This window comes from Colletotrichum graminicola (genome assembly GCF_000149035.1).
Source record: "Colletotrichum graminicola M1.001 genomic scaffold supercont1.10, whole genome shotgun sequence".
Lineage (NCBI taxonomy): Eukaryota > Fungi > Ascomycota > Sordariomycetes > Glomerellales > Glomerellaceae > Colletotrichum > Colletotrichum graminicola.
Genome location: NW_007361014.1, coordinates 441627 through 457714, shown reverse-complemented (window position 1 = coordinate 457714; position 16088 = coordinate 441627). Strand labels below are relative to the sequence as shown.

General features: G+C 58.9%; 6 protein-coding genes across 6 annotated transcripts; 2 read left to right on the top strand and 4 right to left on the bottom strand.

The window, feature by feature from the left end:
- Window positions 1–80: 80 nt before the first annotated feature.
- GLRG_03409 (uncharacterized protein) lies at window positions 81–564 on the bottom strand (the record flags this gene model as incomplete). Its single annotated transcript, XM_008094094.1, has 2 exons — window positions 81–292; window positions 441–564. Coding segments are annotated over 2 exons (336 nt in total), but the record flags the coding sequence as incomplete, so codon positions are not given.
- A 902-nt stretch (window positions 565–1466) lies between these two features.
- On the bottom strand, window positions 1467–2764 carry GLRG_03408 (pyridoxal-phosphate dependent enzyme; the record flags this gene model as incomplete). Its single annotated transcript, XM_008094093.1, has 2 exons — window positions 1467–2305; window positions 2425–2764. 2 exons carry the CDS (start codon window positions 2762–2764, stop codon window positions 1467–1469), a joined length of 1179 nt encoding a protein of 392 aa, XP_008092284.1.
- A 1205-nt stretch (window positions 2765–3969) lies between these two features.
- On the top strand, window positions 3970–4937 carry GLRG_03407 (thiopurine S-methyltransferase; the record flags this gene model as incomplete). Its single annotated transcript, XM_008094092.1, has 2 exons — window positions 3970–4497; window positions 4584–4937. The coding sequence occupies 2 exons, from the start codon at window positions 3970–3972 to the stop codon at window positions 4935–4937; spliced, it is 882 nt and encodes a 293-aa protein (XP_008092283.1).
- Window positions 4938–5124: 187 nt separating this feature from the next.
- On the bottom strand, window positions 5125–6141 carry GLRG_03406 (OTU-like cysteine protease; the record flags this gene model as incomplete). The annotated part of the gene is made up of 1 exon (XM_008094091.1): window positions 5125–6141. One exon carries the CDS (start codon window positions 6139–6141, stop codon window positions 5125–5127), a length of 1017 nt encoding a protein of 338 aa, XP_008092282.1.
- Window positions 6142–7382: 1241 nt separating this feature from the next.
- Window positions 7383–7917, top strand: GLRG_03405 (uncharacterized protein; the record flags this gene model as incomplete). Its single annotated transcript, XM_008094090.1, has 2 exons — window positions 7383–7446; window positions 7547–7917. The coding sequence occupies 2 exons, from the start codon at window positions 7383–7385 to the stop codon at window positions 7915–7917; spliced, it is 435 nt and encodes a 144-aa protein (XP_008092281.1).
- A 755-nt stretch (window positions 7918–8672) lies between these two features.
- On the bottom strand, window positions 8673–12842 carry GLRG_03404 (nuclear migration protein; the record flags this gene model as incomplete). The annotated part of the gene is made up of 2 exons (XM_008094089.1): window positions 8673–9739; window positions 9791–12842. The coding sequence occupies 2 exons, from the start codon at window positions 12840–12842 to the stop codon at window positions 8673–8675; spliced, it is 4119 nt and encodes a 1372-aa protein (XP_008092280.1).
- Between the last annotated feature and the right edge of the window lie 3246 nt (window positions 12843–16088).

The window sequence follows — 16088 nt, the reverse complement described above, 5'->3', positions numbered from 1 at the left end:
CCCTGCCGGCGGAGCGCGGCGATGATGTCGCCGTGTGGCTTAGTCTCCAGGTGCGGGGCGAAGAGCCAGGCCGCCGCGACGCGGTGGCGGGCGAGGATGGGGAGCACGTTGGTGTTGAAGCGGGTCGCCGTCTCGTGGGACGTGATGAATCCCACGCCGAGAGGGAGGGCGCTGGCGCCGGCGCCTTCGGCGGCTGGCAGCGAGAGCAGCGCGCGCGCCCGGACGAGGTTCTCCTCCAGCTCCGTCAGCTGGGCGGAGGACTCTGAGAAGTCGAATCCCGCGGCGATGAAACCTGACGAAAACTTGTCAGTCTCCAGGTCGGGCCGATCGACGATGGGAAGCTAGCGTAGCTCCCCTTTGTCCCTCTCCCCCTCCCCCTCCCCCTCCCCCTCCTGAGTCCAAGGGAGGAGGAGGATGGGGGGAGGGGCGGGTGTCCTTACCGAAACCGCCGGCTTTGTGGACTTCAGTTGCCATGGCGGCGCCGGCCGAGCCGAGCATCGGCGCGTTGATGATGACGGGCGTCTCGAGGTGGGGAAACCACGAGACTAACCTGGAGGACGACATGTTTTAGGTTGTTTACTTGGCCCTTTGTTCTTACTCGTTTCCTCAACAGCTTAGCTTCCTTTTTGTTGTTGTTGTTTTTGTTTTTCTCATGAGGGTCGCGAGACAAAATGCTGTCTCACACAGAGGAGGGGAGGGTGTTTAATAGTCTGGGGGGGGATGACCTAGACAGACGGGCGCGCGCACGAGTGAGACTGACTGTGCGTAAGCAGAGTTTAAGCTGGTGGTACCTAGGTAGGTAAGACAAAAGAAGATCTGACGTGCGTCTGTCATACGGATGATCTCCGAGAACGAACGCGGCTCCAGCGGGAGAGGGGGGGTTTCGAGGGCGTGTGCTCCCATACGTTCCTCTGTCGGTGCGACCTCGGGTATAGAGGGCACCGATCCAGTATCTCCGCGGAGAAGCGGGGCCGAGACACCCGCGGCATCCGCCGGGGTAACGACTGCGCAACGTGCCATGCCCGGTGCAACCAGGCCGTGGAAGATGAGGTCCAACTTGCAGGTATTGCAATGATGAAATACACAATGAACCATGATTCAAAGTCGGTGGTATGTAGGGTGCCTCTGCCCGGGTCCCCGGTTCCAATGGCATGATACGGCTCGCATCGGATCAGCAGATCAAGTCCCCCCCCCCGGATGCCGTTGCCCGGAAAGCCCCAGCGAAGGGGGGAAGACGTCCACTTCTTTCCAAAAGAAGATTGATGTCGGACGTTCCCTCGGAGGAAACGAAATGCGTCCAAGACTGTTCTACGTAACCACATCTATGCGTAAATAAATGACCGAGTCGGGCAAAGACGTCATCTATGCTTCCTAACGCCTCCAAGACGACAAGCCGCCCTCAGGACCCGCTCAATAGTCGTGTCTCTCCCGTCTACCCCCCCTATATCAAATACAAAAAAAGCCCATCACGCCGCGAATATCTTCAACAGGCCCTCCATCGCGACGTTGCCGCCGCTGAACACCAGCCCCAGGTCCCACCCGGCCTCGCCCGCCTCCCTCTCGACCATGGCCCTGAAGTCCTCGTTGAACAGCGCGACGGCGAGGGGCACGGCGCCGCTCGGCTCGACGACGAGCTTGAAGCGCTCGAGCACGAGCCTCGTCGCCGCCCTGATCTCGTCCTCGGACACGGCGAACACGGCCTCGACCAGCCGGCGCTCGTAGATGACGCCCCAGGGGTGCCGTCCGACCGGCGTGCGCAGGCCGTCGGCGATGGTCAGCGTCTTGACCGCCTCGACGCGCTTCCCGGCCTCGATGCCGCGCCTGCAGTCGTCGGCGCCCTCGAACTCGGGCTCCGCGCCGAACACCCTGATCCCCGTGCCCTCGCAGCTGAGCGCGACGCCCGAGAGCATGCCCCCGCCCCCGCACGGCGTCATGATGGCGTCCAGGCCCTTGCCGTCGCCGCCGTCGGACCGGGGCAGGCCCGTCGAGTTGAAGGTCGGGCGGGCGGCCGAGTGCCCGGCGGCCATGAGGTCGCGCACCTGCTCCTGCAGCTCGAGGCCCATGGTGCCCTGGCCCAGCATGATGTCCGGGTGGTCGTAGGGCGGGACGAGGCGGGCGCCGGTCTCGGCGATGACGCGGTTGGCGACGGCCTCGCGCTCGACCGAGGTGCTGCCGCTGAAGACGACGTTGGCGCCGTACCCGCGCGTCGCGGCGATCTTGTTGGGCGGCGAGATATCCGGCATCACAATGTGCGCGGGGATGCCGCTTTCTCTGGCCGCGAGGGCGAGAGCCTGGGCATGGTTCCCTGGGGGAGGGGGGTCTCGTCAGCCTTTTGTCGACTGCACATTGATACCTCTCATGCTCTCTCTTCCCCCCTTTTTCTTCTGTTGTCTCGGGCGCGATTGCGCAACGGGGCCGCCGTACCTGAGCTGTGCGTGACGACGCCCTTCTCCTTCCCACCGCCCTCGAGCCAGTCGGGCTCCTGCTTCAGCCGCTCGACGGCGTGGAACGCGCCGCGGACCTTGAAGGCGCCGATGCGCTGCAGGTTCTCGCACTTGAACCACAGCCTGAGCACGGGCTTGGCCGGCGTGCGCCCTTCCCACTTGGTCCCGTCGAGGTCCTCGGCGCTCCGGGGCGTCGACGCCAGCGCCGTCAGCGTCTTGTTTGTGAGGACGGGGGTGTAGTGGATGTGCGGCCTGACGAGCTTGTGGGCCTCCACGACCGACGCCCGGGTCAGGGGCGGGCAGGTTGAGAGGTCGGCCATCCCCTGCTATGCTTTGTTTTTTTCTTTGTCTGTTTTGGATTTTGCGCCCGAGTATGAGGCGCTTGGTGGCAAAAGAAAAAGAGCACCTGGGTCCTGAGGGTGACGAGGAAAAGTGAATTGGGAAATGAGAAGCGTTGTGAAGAGGGGGGCGGAGAGGCGATGGCGCTGCGGACGGGGATGCCGGCATGGGGAAAAGAGCTGGTTGTCGCCTGACGCCCTCCGGACGGGTCGACCCCGCTTTTGCTGTCGAGACTCGGCGGCTCGAGGCCCGAAAGAAGGCCGAATGCACTCGAGGCGCCTAGGTGTTGATGCTACTGGTTTTAGCCTCGGGTTGTTATATTTTACACTCACACGTCACCGCGGCTCCCATAAGTAATCAAATTCAATCACCATCTTTGTTTAGTTCCTATAAGTTTTGAAGATGCATTGTCTAAAAACAGAAAACTCACTTGCGCCGCAAGAAAGCTCGCACAGGGCCGTAGAGCGAGCGCTATGCCGCCTCTTGGGTATATACTTGAATATACGGTACATACCGGGGCTTTCTCTGGCCAATGATACGTGCCAATCCTTTCCGGGTCGGTGCATTCCGTGACAAGAACCAGCTGCTCAACCTCGAATCTCTGTAAATAAAGTAAAATAAAAATTCACAGGCTTCTTCCACCCGTCATCGGCCACCGCCATGTCTATAGTGATGCAACCGACTCATGCCCCTGCTGGGAACGCCCTGTGGCCCCATTGGACTCCGCTTCTCAACGCCAGGATGACGAGGACTCCGTTCGCATCCGATTACTGATTCTCCCAAGCAAGGTGTGACGCATGGTTATCTACAGAGGACCGGGATCACGTCGCCGTCCTCGAACGCGGGGCAATTCGTTTTCGTCGCGGCGCGCCGAGGGTGGGTTCCTCGGAGGCGATAGGTAATCACTAGCTCCGGCTCCAGCTCGAGATGATGACTTCACTCTCATCTTAGTTAGACCCAAGCTTCCCAGTGAGAAATCCAGGCGATTTTTATTTGCTTTCCTCGGGTGGGGTTTTCTCTTTCTTCCTTTTCCCCCTTCTTTTCTACTGCAGCAACTGCAACAAATCCAGCGTCCGAACTCATCCCGGTGAGAGCTGCGACTCCACCATAGCCGCTACCCCTCCATCGGTCCGCAACACACTGACTGACAAAACCAGCCACGCCGCGATAAACCCGCTCGGCCACGATGGCAAATCACGACGACAAGCTCTCAACGGCCTTCTCCGGCGCGCCGCTCTCGGACCACGGCCAGAAGTGGTCCGCCTTATGGGAGGAAAAGTACACGCCCTGGGACCGCCGCGGCCCCTCCCTCGCCCTCCTCGATCTTCTGACGACCCGTCCCGATCTGGTCCCGCCGCCGCCGCCGCCGCACCCCCCGACGGAACGGGAACGGTCCGCCGGCAACAAGCCGACGGCGCTGGTGCCGGGTTGCGGAAAGGGCCACGACGCTCTCCTCCTGGCCAACCTGGGCTACGACGTCCTCGCCCTCGACTTCTCGCCCACGGCCATCGCCGAAGCCAAGGAGAACCAAACCGCCGTCGCGGCCGTGCTCGGATCCGGGACGGCGGGGGAGCTCGACGACGTGTACAGAGTCCGTCACCCGAACGGCGCCGAGCCCGGCACCGTGACCTGGCTCTCGGGCGACTTCTTCTCCGACTCTTGGCTGGAAGCATGGGGCCGCGAGAAGGCTTTCGACCTCATTTTTGACTACACTGTGCGAGACCCCCCCCCCCCCCCCAGGGACCCTCACGGGATGTCGGGTCGTGAGGAATGGACCCCAACTAACGTGCGCGGAACCAGTTCCTCTGCGCCCTCCTTTTTTTTTTTTTTTTTTGTTTTCTTATGGCCGCCCTCCTCGGCCCCGCCGGCCGCCTCGTCTGCCTCGAATTCCCCTCCGGCAAGCCGCTCTCCCTGCCGGGGCCGCCGTGGGGCCTGACGCCCGAGGTCTACCTCGCGCTGCTCTCCCGCCCCGGCGAGCCCCTCGAGTTCTCCTCCTCGACGCAGGCCGGCCACGCCGCCGATGTCGTCGTCGTCCCGCCCTTCCGCCAGGACGGCCTCAGGCGCCTCGAGCTCGTCAAGCCCGCCAGGACGCACAGGGCCGGCATGAACGAGGACGGCACGGTGCGCGATTGGATCCACGTCTGGAGTCATTGATGCTCGCAGTACTCGCCGGTGCCTTTTGTCTGTCTGTCTGTCTGTGTTTGTATCTGTCTGTCTATACCACGCGAGACGCCCTCCCCCTGTGACTATGTCGTACATAGAAAAATATCCGTCATCTACAACCCGTGAATTTTCTCTACCGCTCTTCTACGCTATCTCAATGGCCCCGATGAACCGACCATCACGCCGTCTTCCGCAGGGAGTTGTAGTGCTCGCCCAGCCCGTACCCGTGCCGATAGTACGCCAGCCAGATCTCCTCCTTCTCCGCCCCGGGCTCCTTGCCGGCGGCGCTCGGCCCGATCCTCTCCGTCCGCCCGTCCTGCACGACCCGGATCTCGACCCCGTACACGTTGGCCAGCGCCGCCAGCTCCAGCTGCCCGCCCCACTCGGCCGTGTCCCGGATCTTGCGCGTGTATGCCTCCAGGTTCTCCTCGAGGAAGGGCGCAAAGTCATCCGGGTGGCGCGCCATCCACTCCGCCGCCGCACGCCGCACCACTTTGTACGGCTGCTGCTGCTGCTGCTGCTGCTGCTGCTGCTGCTGCCGCTGCGCGTCGCCCGCCGCGGCGTCGGCGGGCGCCCCCAGCGGGATGCCCTTGTGCGCGAGCTGGTCCGCCACTGCCGAGAAGAGGCAGTGCCCGTCCGGGGCGATCTCCTTCTCGGCGAGCGAGTGCGTCTTGAACTCCTTGAGCATGTACGTCTTCTCGGCGCCGCGGTGGTCCGTCATGTTCCGCGCCTCCTCCTCGGCCTTGACGGCGGCCGCCTCGAGCTCCGCCGCCCGCCGCGCCATGCGCTCTTTTTGCCTGTTACGCTTCTTGCCCTGTCCCTGGCTCGGTGTCTGGGCCTCGTCTCCGGCCGGCGATGTGGGCGGTGCGGGCTCCGAGAGGGACGTCTCCTTGAGCCTGTCGGCGATCTCGGTGGTGGTGGCGGCGGCGGCGGCGGCGGCGGTGTCGTCCTGCGTTGTGGCGACGTCCGCCTCCTCCCCGGCGTCTGCATCGGCGGTCGCGCCTCCGCCGATCAGGGCTGCGAGCTCCTCTTCTTGCTGCTCCTTAAGCCGCCTCTCCAGCTCGGCGCATTCCTCATTGACGCCCTTGCGCGTCTTCTTGGTCGCGTTCTTCTTCTTGCTGGTGATGCGCCCGACGAGGTCGCGCTGCTCTTTGCGGTGCCGCGCCTGCAATTGTTCGAGCGTTTCGGCCTCCATCGTGGCTGTTGCCGACCTGTACTTGAACGGGGAGAGGACTTCTTGACTGGGCGGTCTCCCCGTGCGGCGGGAGGGGCGTAAAGGAAGGACGTCGACGTGTCAACGTGAAAGAGGAGGGGCGGTCGAGAGGGTCGTGGGGGAGTACGGTCGATCGTTTCTTAGTAGGGGATTCGTGGCAAGGGGTCGGTTTGTCCGCCGAAGAGAAGTTGTGGGAAGGTTCAGATGTAGCGCAAGTACTTGCGAGCGTTGCTGTGGCGGGTTTCGGCTGGAGGCTGGCACGTCATTCACTGTACCATGTAGCTCAAGCTTGCGTGGAGGGGTGAAATTTCTTAGTGGGGTGCACTGCGCTGGAATGCGGGGTCGGTGCCCCCCCGGAGAACGGCCCCGTAATTCGACTTCCTCCGAGTATAGAACCTTCGGGACACCGGCCTGTATCAGCACCGGAGCTTGCGCTGGGATGAGCGGCTTATGAAACCAGCGCTTTCCAATGACTTTACCAGCTGTGCTTTAGTCATTCGCGGATGAAATAGGTGTCCTCCAGGCTTCATGTTCTATGCTATGATATCCCGCCACCCTACCAATATAACAATCTCTAACGCTCGCGATATATCATCTGTTACGTCCACCCATCATTGAATATGCTCCGCAGCATCACCAATATTTGCCTTAACAGCCTGCGACTTTTTCTTCTGCAAACCCATTATCAAATTTCAACCCCTCCCCCCCCCCCCAACCAGTGAGGGAAACTTAACCGATCACTACGATGTCTGTCCTACATCCAGCATGAGCTCGGGAAATCGTTTAGCGACACCTACGGATTCCAGGGCATGCGAATGTACGGAAGTCCCCTGTATAGCATGCGTTGGCTCCCTCCACCGCCTCGTTTTCTTCCGATGCTGCTCGAGCGATGTCGGGGGAGCTCTGCGTCGTCTGCAAGGAAGAAGGAAACGAGTGCAGGGCTGTAAGCAAAACCCCCTTCAGACATCCCGAACCCCTTTCTCTACTCCTTTCCCGCCTCCGCCCACCAGTACGTATACTCTCTCGAGCGCTTAGAAACCCGATTTCGGACCTCTCCAGATCCCCGAGGGGCGTCCTTCTCGGCGTAGCCCAGTGCCTATGGGACCACGCCAGGTGCATCGCCGACAAGCACCTCGACGGCCTCCAGCGCTGGCGCCTCCACCACAGCCTGCAGAGCGCGTGCACGGCCTGGAACGAGCTGCTTGAGTTCTGTCGACCAGCCGATGGACCTGGACAATGACGTCGTCGCCATCGAGGCCGTCAAGATCCAGGAATCGATCCTGTCGCGTGAGATATCAGTCATCAAATTGCTCCGGGATCTAAGTAAACCCCGCCACCCTGCCTCGCGCCTCAAACCTTCGCGTATGAATCTGACTGACCGGCTGAGCCGGAACACAACAGCTCGTGCCCATCGCGTCAGACGTCGAGGTCCGCGCCCGCCTCGCCGCTCTCGCGTCGCCATGGTTCCGCCACCTCGGGCCCGCCAGGAGGCTCCGGGAGGCCGTGGCGGCCATCCCCTTCGCCGAGAACGTCCCGGCCCCCGGTGTCGTGGGGGGAGGCAGCTTTTCCGAGTTTCCGCAGCTCATGTCTGCGGACGTCGTGGCGGAGCTCGCCGAATTCTCCGAGAACTCCGCGCCCAGGTGCGGGGCGAGGTATAACCCCCCCCGTATGCGGCCTCGAATCTGCGAGGGCGACCTGGATGAGGGCAAGCCGCGGAAGTGGATGAGGACACAGAAGAAAGCCGCAGCTGGGAAATGAGAAGGTTTTGCGGGAGAGTTAAGAGGCTTCTGGAGATCCCGAGGCTTTATTCAGGTTGTACGTTTCGTAATCTTTTTACAACTTCTTTTCTTGCTTCTTTTCTGTTTGTCTTTTTCTCACTTTCTTTTCTCTCTTTATCTTGGCATGTGGATGCTGTGAGCGGGCGGGCTGGGTTCCTCAGTCCCGGCCAGTGGGTGTGCTTTCCGGCAATGGCAACGCAGTCTGTCCAGGTACAAGTTTTGTTAGGGTTTCGATCCCAAAACTCTGGTTGAAGTTTAGCCCCCGGCCATCCTGGGACGGCACATTGCATTCACTGTATGCAGTCATCACCACCCCCATCACATACGAAACGAGATAGAGACCTATCTTAAACGGTGTTTGATCGACTAAAGCTTGTCCTACGGGGGCTGTATACAGTAGCGAAGACAACATTCATGTGAATCAACTGTATCAACAATTCCAATACACCGGCATCGTTCCCATGATGCCCCTACGACCTGGGGCACGATGGCCTGACCAGAGGTAAAATATCTTGTCGACATACTGGCAGTCACATGCCGCTTTCCCAACATCTCTCCAACTCCAAGCACCGTGGCCCTAAGGACTGGTTCCTCCTAGCCAACCCACATACATACCTTACACACGAAAAATAAATAATACACAATTGGGTATCGAATGAATGCAGTCCCACGCGCGCGCTCTGGTCCAACCCGTTCGCAACAAGAAACGATACAAGTGACTGAACACGCCCGCGGCTAGAAGCCCTTGAAAGGGTCATCTCGGAAGTAGTCACCAACATTGTAGCCGTCTGTGCCACGCGTGCCACGAGAACTGTAGCTATCGCGGTGGCGGCTGCGGCTTTGCCGGCGTCGAATCTCCTTGCTCCGCCTTCGGGCTCGGTATCGGTATTCCTCGTGCTCATCGGGATCTCTGTCAAAACCCGAGTGCGCCAGGGGACTGATGAAAGCCTCCATCCGCACCGTGCCGATGGCGTCAAAGAAGTTGCCAGCGGGCCGCGAAGAGGCCTCTGAAGTACGCTGGGAGCCAACCGTGCTGAGGGCCCAACTCTGTCTGCTCGAGCCTTGTGATGGCTGAGACTGGTAGATGTCGGATGATCCTGCTGTGCCGACACTATTGCCAGCATTGCTGTTGGTGTAGCTGTGTCCAACGCTGCCCGGTCCAGAAAAGCCACGGAAAGAGAGTGGTGGCGGAACATGGCCTCCAGTGTTGCTTCGCTTCCGTCCGTGAATCATGGCCTGGTTGGACCGTTCAATGAATCGGGGGATGAAGGGTGGTTCAGCAGCGTCTGCCGATGGTTCGCGCTGATGACCATTGCCAGCGTTGCTTGGCATAGGTGGGAATGTTTCCGCCTGTCTGTAACCGGATGTGTCGCCTGTTCTGGACGAGAGAACGCTAGGAACGCTAGGAACGCTGGGAACACTAGGAAGGCTGGGAACACTGGGAGCGCTGCGGACACTGGGGATGCTTGCTGGTCCTCCGTTCCTAATCATAGGAGCCTTGCTTTTCGTCAGCCGGATGGAGTCACGGATGGCAGGCCGCCTGGCTGGTGGTGGCGGCTCAATATCCGGCACTACTGTCTCTTTCACAGGCCGAGGAGAAGGTAGGATTTCTGGAATCGCCTGGGTCGAGTGTGCCAGGAAAGAAAGCGCCGTGAGCCACATGTAATGTCGCTCGGAAGACGTAGCAGTAAACTTTAACGCTCGTTGAGGAGTCAGGATAAGGATCGAACGGTTGAACACAGCACCCTGGTTTTTGGGAGCGGGATTGTCATCCTTGACATCGAGTACGGACTGAATCGTCACTGCTCATCGTTAGCCAACTTCCCGCGGAAGGCTCGAGATCTTTCACTTACATTTCCGGCCAGACTTGCCCATCAAGGCACTGCCGGACGAGGGCTGCTTGCTGCTCCAGAGGATGGCCCTTTCATAGGGTGCTAGCCAAACCCATCGCTTGTGGCGGTCGTTGCTGGAGTCGTCCCTGCCACTGTCGGGCACTCCAAAAGACTTGCGCCTCCGGACGTACTTGAACATCCATTCGCCAACCATGGTCTGCGCGATAGCGTCGACAACCCCCGTGGCTTGCGAGGGGCCATTGGAAGCCCCGTTGACAGAATTGTGCTCCGTGGTGGTGGTTTGGGCCGTTGTAGTCGACAGCTTCGATCTGTGTGACCTGTAGTGGGAGCTCGCGTCGTGCCGAGGGGTAGTGATGTCGTTGTAGGGAAGGGGCGGCAGTTTCGGGCTCTCTGGCCCTTCGGTTGTCTCCGAGAAGGGCGGCGGGGATCTGCTGCCTTGTCTACGGTTTCTCTGGTTCCGAGGAATGGCGGCCGCTGACCGAACTTTGCGAACGCTGCCGGCACGATAATGGCTGCGGCCGACGCCCCGGCGATGCCACGGCGCGTCCATCTTTGTTGGGCTCCCCCGGCCATCGCTCGGAGCGCTGGCGCTGAATGGCGGTCGTCGAGAACTGGCCCGAGTCGGGATAGGGAAGGGAGGGTCGCGGGGCTCCGGGAGACTGGGGCTCCTGGGGCGGCCCTGATGGCTGGCGATGCCGCTCTGGATCATGGCTGCCTTCCGCATGACATTTTGCTTACCCGACGAGCCGGCAGTCGACTTCTCGTAACCCCGGGCCGTAGGTTTTGCTGGCTGCCTTTTGGCGGCTGTCTCCCTGTTCTCCGGGGTGTGGCTGTAGCCCTCGGTTCCAGAAGGACGCGCCGAGGTCCTGCTAGGTGCGGCCATCTTGGCCTGCTCCGGCGATGCCGCGAATGTGCTTACGGATGTGCGGTTGGAAGCTCGGGAATCCGTCATCCTCATTCCGGGAGCGGAGAGCGCGGTTCGGTACTCGGAGTCGCTCACATCAGCATCGAACTCGTCCTGCTCGTCAGAGCTTTGGGCGTCCTGGAACCCGGCGAAAAGGCTGCTGATGCGGTGCGGTCGTCGCATGGGCGCGCTGTGTGACAATGGCCCGTCGTCGTTGTTACCGGGGTATGCGTCACGGGTTTGCTCTCCGACGTCGGGCAAAGCCGGTGGCGACGAGGGCATGTCGGTGATGCTGCGCTTGGTAGTGAGTCTCTTGGGGTTTCTCGGCGGCAGATGTCCGGGAACAGGAGTAAAGTGCTGGTCGTCATTGGTTGAAACAGCGGTGGCAATGACGGGTGACGAGGGTCTTGACGTGATCGCCGAGGGGCGCAAATGAACAGGGAGATTTGCCAATCGTTTATCAGAGAGGATCTCTTCTGTCTGGGCAGAAGTGGACCGCATCTCAATCGAGGAGACGATCGATACCTGGCAGCCAAAATCCTTGAAGTACTGAGGAAGCCGGGGCTCTCTTGGTGTCGTTGGACGACTTGAAGGCGGAATGATGCTGATGCTCGGGATGGTGAGCTCCTGCACCGGCCGTAATAGAGGAGCCATCTGCAGCTTCTCCGCGGGCTGGTCCGTCTGTGTCGAGGCCGAAACCATGATAGAAGGTGGAGTTTCAGGCAGAGGCGGCGTCAAAGACCTGTAGGGTGATTTGGGTGTCTTGGGAGGGCTCAGAGGTTCTTCGACCGTCTGAGAGCCAGCTGAGACCATGTGGTTGAAGGGGCGCGGCTCGATAGACAGTGGTCGGCTGACATAGACCCGTTTGCGCCGTTGATTGGCCTCCACCTCCCACTCACCTCGGGGAGCAGCCTCGGCTTCGGGGAGTTTATCTACCTTGACGGTGGGTTCGAGAGTGGTTGGCTGAACGGGCTCTAGCTTGGGCGACGGAGGAGGCGAGTACTGGATGCCTGAGTCTGTGTAGGTGAACTTTGGTGCCGGCGGCGGGGGAGAAACGAGTTTCTCATCGTCTTCTTGGATACCGTCTTCCAGAGCCTCCAAAACTGGCTGGTTCATCCAGAGTCTGCCTCGAGTCACGCTTCCCGGACGCTGAGGGCTTTCAAAGCTTTGGTTCCTGCGGTGAATCCTCGACAGGACGCTGTCACGACTAAATGTCCGGGTATGGCGGTAACTCGACATGGCGCTCTCGCGTCCGCCGTCGTCGGTTTGCCAGTCGTCATCACCATTGAGGTTTAGTTCGTCGGCTAGGGAGTTGCCGTTGAAGACCTTGCCGGGACTCTGCTGGGTGGAGAATCGGATGCTGTTGGTCATGCTCATGGTTCGGACGCTCGCTGCGTCGTTATCTATATGGTCTTCTGCGTCGCTGTCGTGGCGGTTGGCCTGAGCAGCCTGGTAGGCGGCGACCTCGTCCAAAACCGTCTTCAAGCGGCTCTCGGCAACGTGGACTTTGCGTTCATACTTGCGCTTCTCCTCTTCCCAAGAGTCCTTGTCTTGGGCCCATAGGTCGTGGACCCTTTGCGAGTCTTCTTCCTGGCTTCGAACCTTCCTCTGGGCGGCCTCAAGTCTCTTCTTCGTTTCCGTGATGGAGTCAACGGCCTCGTCCCTCTGGCGTGCTAGTTCGCCAAGTGCCGAGGACGTGCCGCCCTCGAGAAGAGCTAACTGACGTTTCAACGAACGGTTTTCCTTTCCGGTAGTAGCCATCGACTCCTGGAGTGACTCCTGCTCCTGACGCGAGGCATGCAAAGATACCTCGAGGTTTTCGATGAGCTTCGCCTTCTCTTCTTGATCCCGCCTCAGGTTCAGGATCTCAGCAACAAGATTGGCGTGTAGAGTCGGCGTGAAACGGCGGGGATCAAGAACGCTGATGCCATCGTCGTTGGTCATATTCCGCGAGGAGCGTCTGGAACCCTTATCGTTATGCGGAACGGGAGGAGGTGAAGGGCTTTCCTTCCCATTCGGTGGGGTGACTGAGCGTCTGGACTTTCTCGAGCTTCGCGATGGTGTTCTGTAGGGCGTGTCTCGGGGCGTAGGCAATGCCGTCATGGCGGCATCGCCGTGGGACTCGTCCTCTGTCTCCCAGGCGGCCATGTTGACTGACTGACGGACGGAGGGGAGGGAAAGTTCACAAAGAGACGGCGAGGGCGCGGCGGTCCTCAATTGAACCCCTCGAGAAAGAGGTGTAAGCAGTCAAGTAGCGATTGATGGGCTATAATTTCGAGGGGCAAGGGTCGAAAGTAGGGATCAAAGCACACAACTAAGACCCAGGGTTCCTTGCTGCGAGTGGAAATGACAGGCGCCAGCAGAGCAGTCCGACCGCGCGATCATAGGCGCATTGACGGTTTTGGACCCCCCACTGACTTCTTAATTAGTGTTTGGTGCTACGGAAGAGGCACATTGGCGGAGGCGGGCACCGAAAGATGGTGTCGACTGGATAGAAGATGCATGAAATGAGACGGGTGAAACTTACAACGTGTTAACGCTGGCACTGTTGCTGAGTCTGCTCCAGCGCTGCAGACGCAGCGAGTCTCGTCCAAGAGGTGGGCAGATGAGACGCGAAAGGCGGTGTTCCGAGAAGTTGAAAAGAATTCAATGAGGGCTTCGCACAATGCCGTTTCTGAAGGATGGCGAGATGCTGCGTCCGACGCAGCATGAAGTCCACAGACCCCAGGGGGAACAATAGGGTGGTGTGTAAGAGGGGAGGAAGGTGGTGTTCGGGAACGTTTTAGGAAGAGTATCCACCTTAAAAGCGAAGCAATATAGACGATGAATCTAATTTTGAAACCGATTGGCTGCCGAGACCTAGAATTAACGCCGCAAAGGAAAGGATAGTAGGGTGGTTCGGGGGACCGGCAGTCTCAACAACGGACGACAAGACTGCACTGGCGTTGCAATAGGTGAACAGGGATTTTAGGTCGACATGCCATTCGATAATTGAGTTTTGGAAGAACCGAGATGGGATGCGACCCCGGGTTAGGTTAAGCAGGATTGAAAGATTCGGGTCCAAGAAGCGGAAGAAAGCGAAAAAAGAAAAAAGAAAAAAACAAATTGGACTGGAAGGATTGAAGTGTGTGCAAATTGCAAAGCGACACCGATGCACCGTTTGTGTGACAAAAGAGGGCGGGATGTCGGAGAAGAAATGTTGGTCGAGTGAGGGAGGGAGTAAGAGAAGCGGGTGGGAAAATGGCGTGTGAAGGCTTGTTTCGCGCGATTCTGGTGGTGGGGGTGAGAGTTTGTGGTCAGCCTCTTCTTATTCTTCTTCTTCCTCCGGACCTCGTCCTTCTTTTCTTCCGAGTCTGCTTCTCTCACAGCGATCGGCTGGAAGACTCGAGTCCGTAAGAGACATCCGGAGGAGACTCACTGAGCGCACAGGACTGGACGGCCGGTAGTATATTGGAAGGTTTGGAGACCAGCCGAGGCGGGAAAAGCAATGGTACGCCGACGGGGTCGAGACAGAGACAGGACAAAGGAACCGAGGTGAGTGTAGGATAGTCGAGTAGTAAAGCAAAGATGAGGTGGGAATGAATGGACAACTGCCAACAGCCAAGTGGCGAGTCAAAATGGATGAGAGAACAGCCGTGTAGGACGGGTATCTCAGCGACGTGGAAGATGGAACATCTGCACTACATCCGAGGCCAATTGGCGTAACAATGGCAGCGAAAGGGGATGAGAGCGAGAGGAAGAGAGGGAGAAGGAGGGGGCAAGGCGGCGCGAGAATTGAGAGTCAAGACGGAGCGACGTGCGAGGCCATCAGGCTATGCGGCTATTGGCGAGCATGGGACTACTACTATGGGCAGGCTGAGATGAGATGGACTTATTGGGACGGACCAGGGTCGATAAGCATGGATAGACCCATGGGGTGGGTAGGACTGAGGGAGGCAGGGTAGGTATACAACAACAGAGTCGAGGCCGGGGGGGGGGGAGGGGCTGATCAAGAGAAAGAAGACGAGGAGGAAGCATTAAGAGGGCCATGGGAAGATTACAGCGACAAGGACAACGACGACGAGCTGAAAAGGATGGAGAGAAAGAGAGCACAAGAGAGAGAAAAGACTGTACCCATGCATACAGATAAGGGACCTACATACACATAGTATGTAGTGTACGGAGGGATACGCACATACATAAAACCACCTACCTGGCCTATATTACGGTTCCTTCCTTGAGCTTCGTTGATGATCCACAACATATTAGGAAGGCATGTCACGTCAACTGACATAAATGGCAAGCAGGCTGCACAGGAGTGGGTGTGGGTGCGGACCAGGTCTGTACTACTCTGTGATGTGCTGTGTTGGGCTGTGTTGCTGTCGTTGTTGTTGTTGTTGCCGCCGTCGTCGTCATTATTGTTGTTGTGGTGGTCAGCGCAACCTTGCAATCCCGGGTGTGATTTCTTCCATGGCACGTCGCAACTGTTCAACGGACCGGTGGCTGCAGCGGGATGCGCTGCGATGCAACTGTGACGGGAGCAATGTAATGGGCAGGAACCGCACCCACCCTGGCTTCTGGGATTGTCTAAATCGGGGTGAAAAGTGGGAAAATCCAGCGATCATGACTGCGATTGGGAAGCGAACAAAAAAAAAATCAAAAAAAAAAAAATCGGATGACATGGAGGAAACGAGAAGGAAGGGCCAGTGTGTGTCGACATGGGAATAAATCAAGTCAGGCCTGGGGAGAAGACGGGTCCAGCCACGGCAAAGTGGAGAGACACGACCGACTGTCGGGAGATGCACGCAATCTGACATTCTTGTGAGACCATTTGTTTCTCCTTTGCAGGCGCCGGTCCATGTGTCGCAAAACCATGTCATGAGGTCTTGAGTGATATGCTCACTTCACACACATGGTCCCCTTTTCTGTGTTACTACGTAGTAGCCTGCCTGTATGTTATGCGTTACCGAAAGCAGCGGTTTCGAATGCTGAGCAGGGAAAGGAGGCATACCATCCAGCAAGGTCCACTGCAGAACAGACGGAGACAGGACTAACCCGACTAACCGTACTCGGCTAGAGTCATATAAAGACAATCATTGGAGAACAAGAGCAGGGGCGGGAGGGTCTTGTCTTGGACAAACGAACCTGTAACGTCGCGCCGTCGGTCATTTTTTGACCGTTAGTTACTGTTGGAGTACGGATATATTAATGCCTACGGAGTACTATCCGTACTATTGTAGGTATGCCGGTGCGACTTGATACCCAACTCGGTTACAAGCGGTGATCCGTGGATGCTCCTCCCCCTTTCTTGCCTCTTGACTAGTATACACCAAACACTAATTAGAGAAGGAACTACAGGCCGGGACTTTCCAGCATGAGTCGACGAGAGCGCATTCCCTGCCCTTTTTCAGGAAA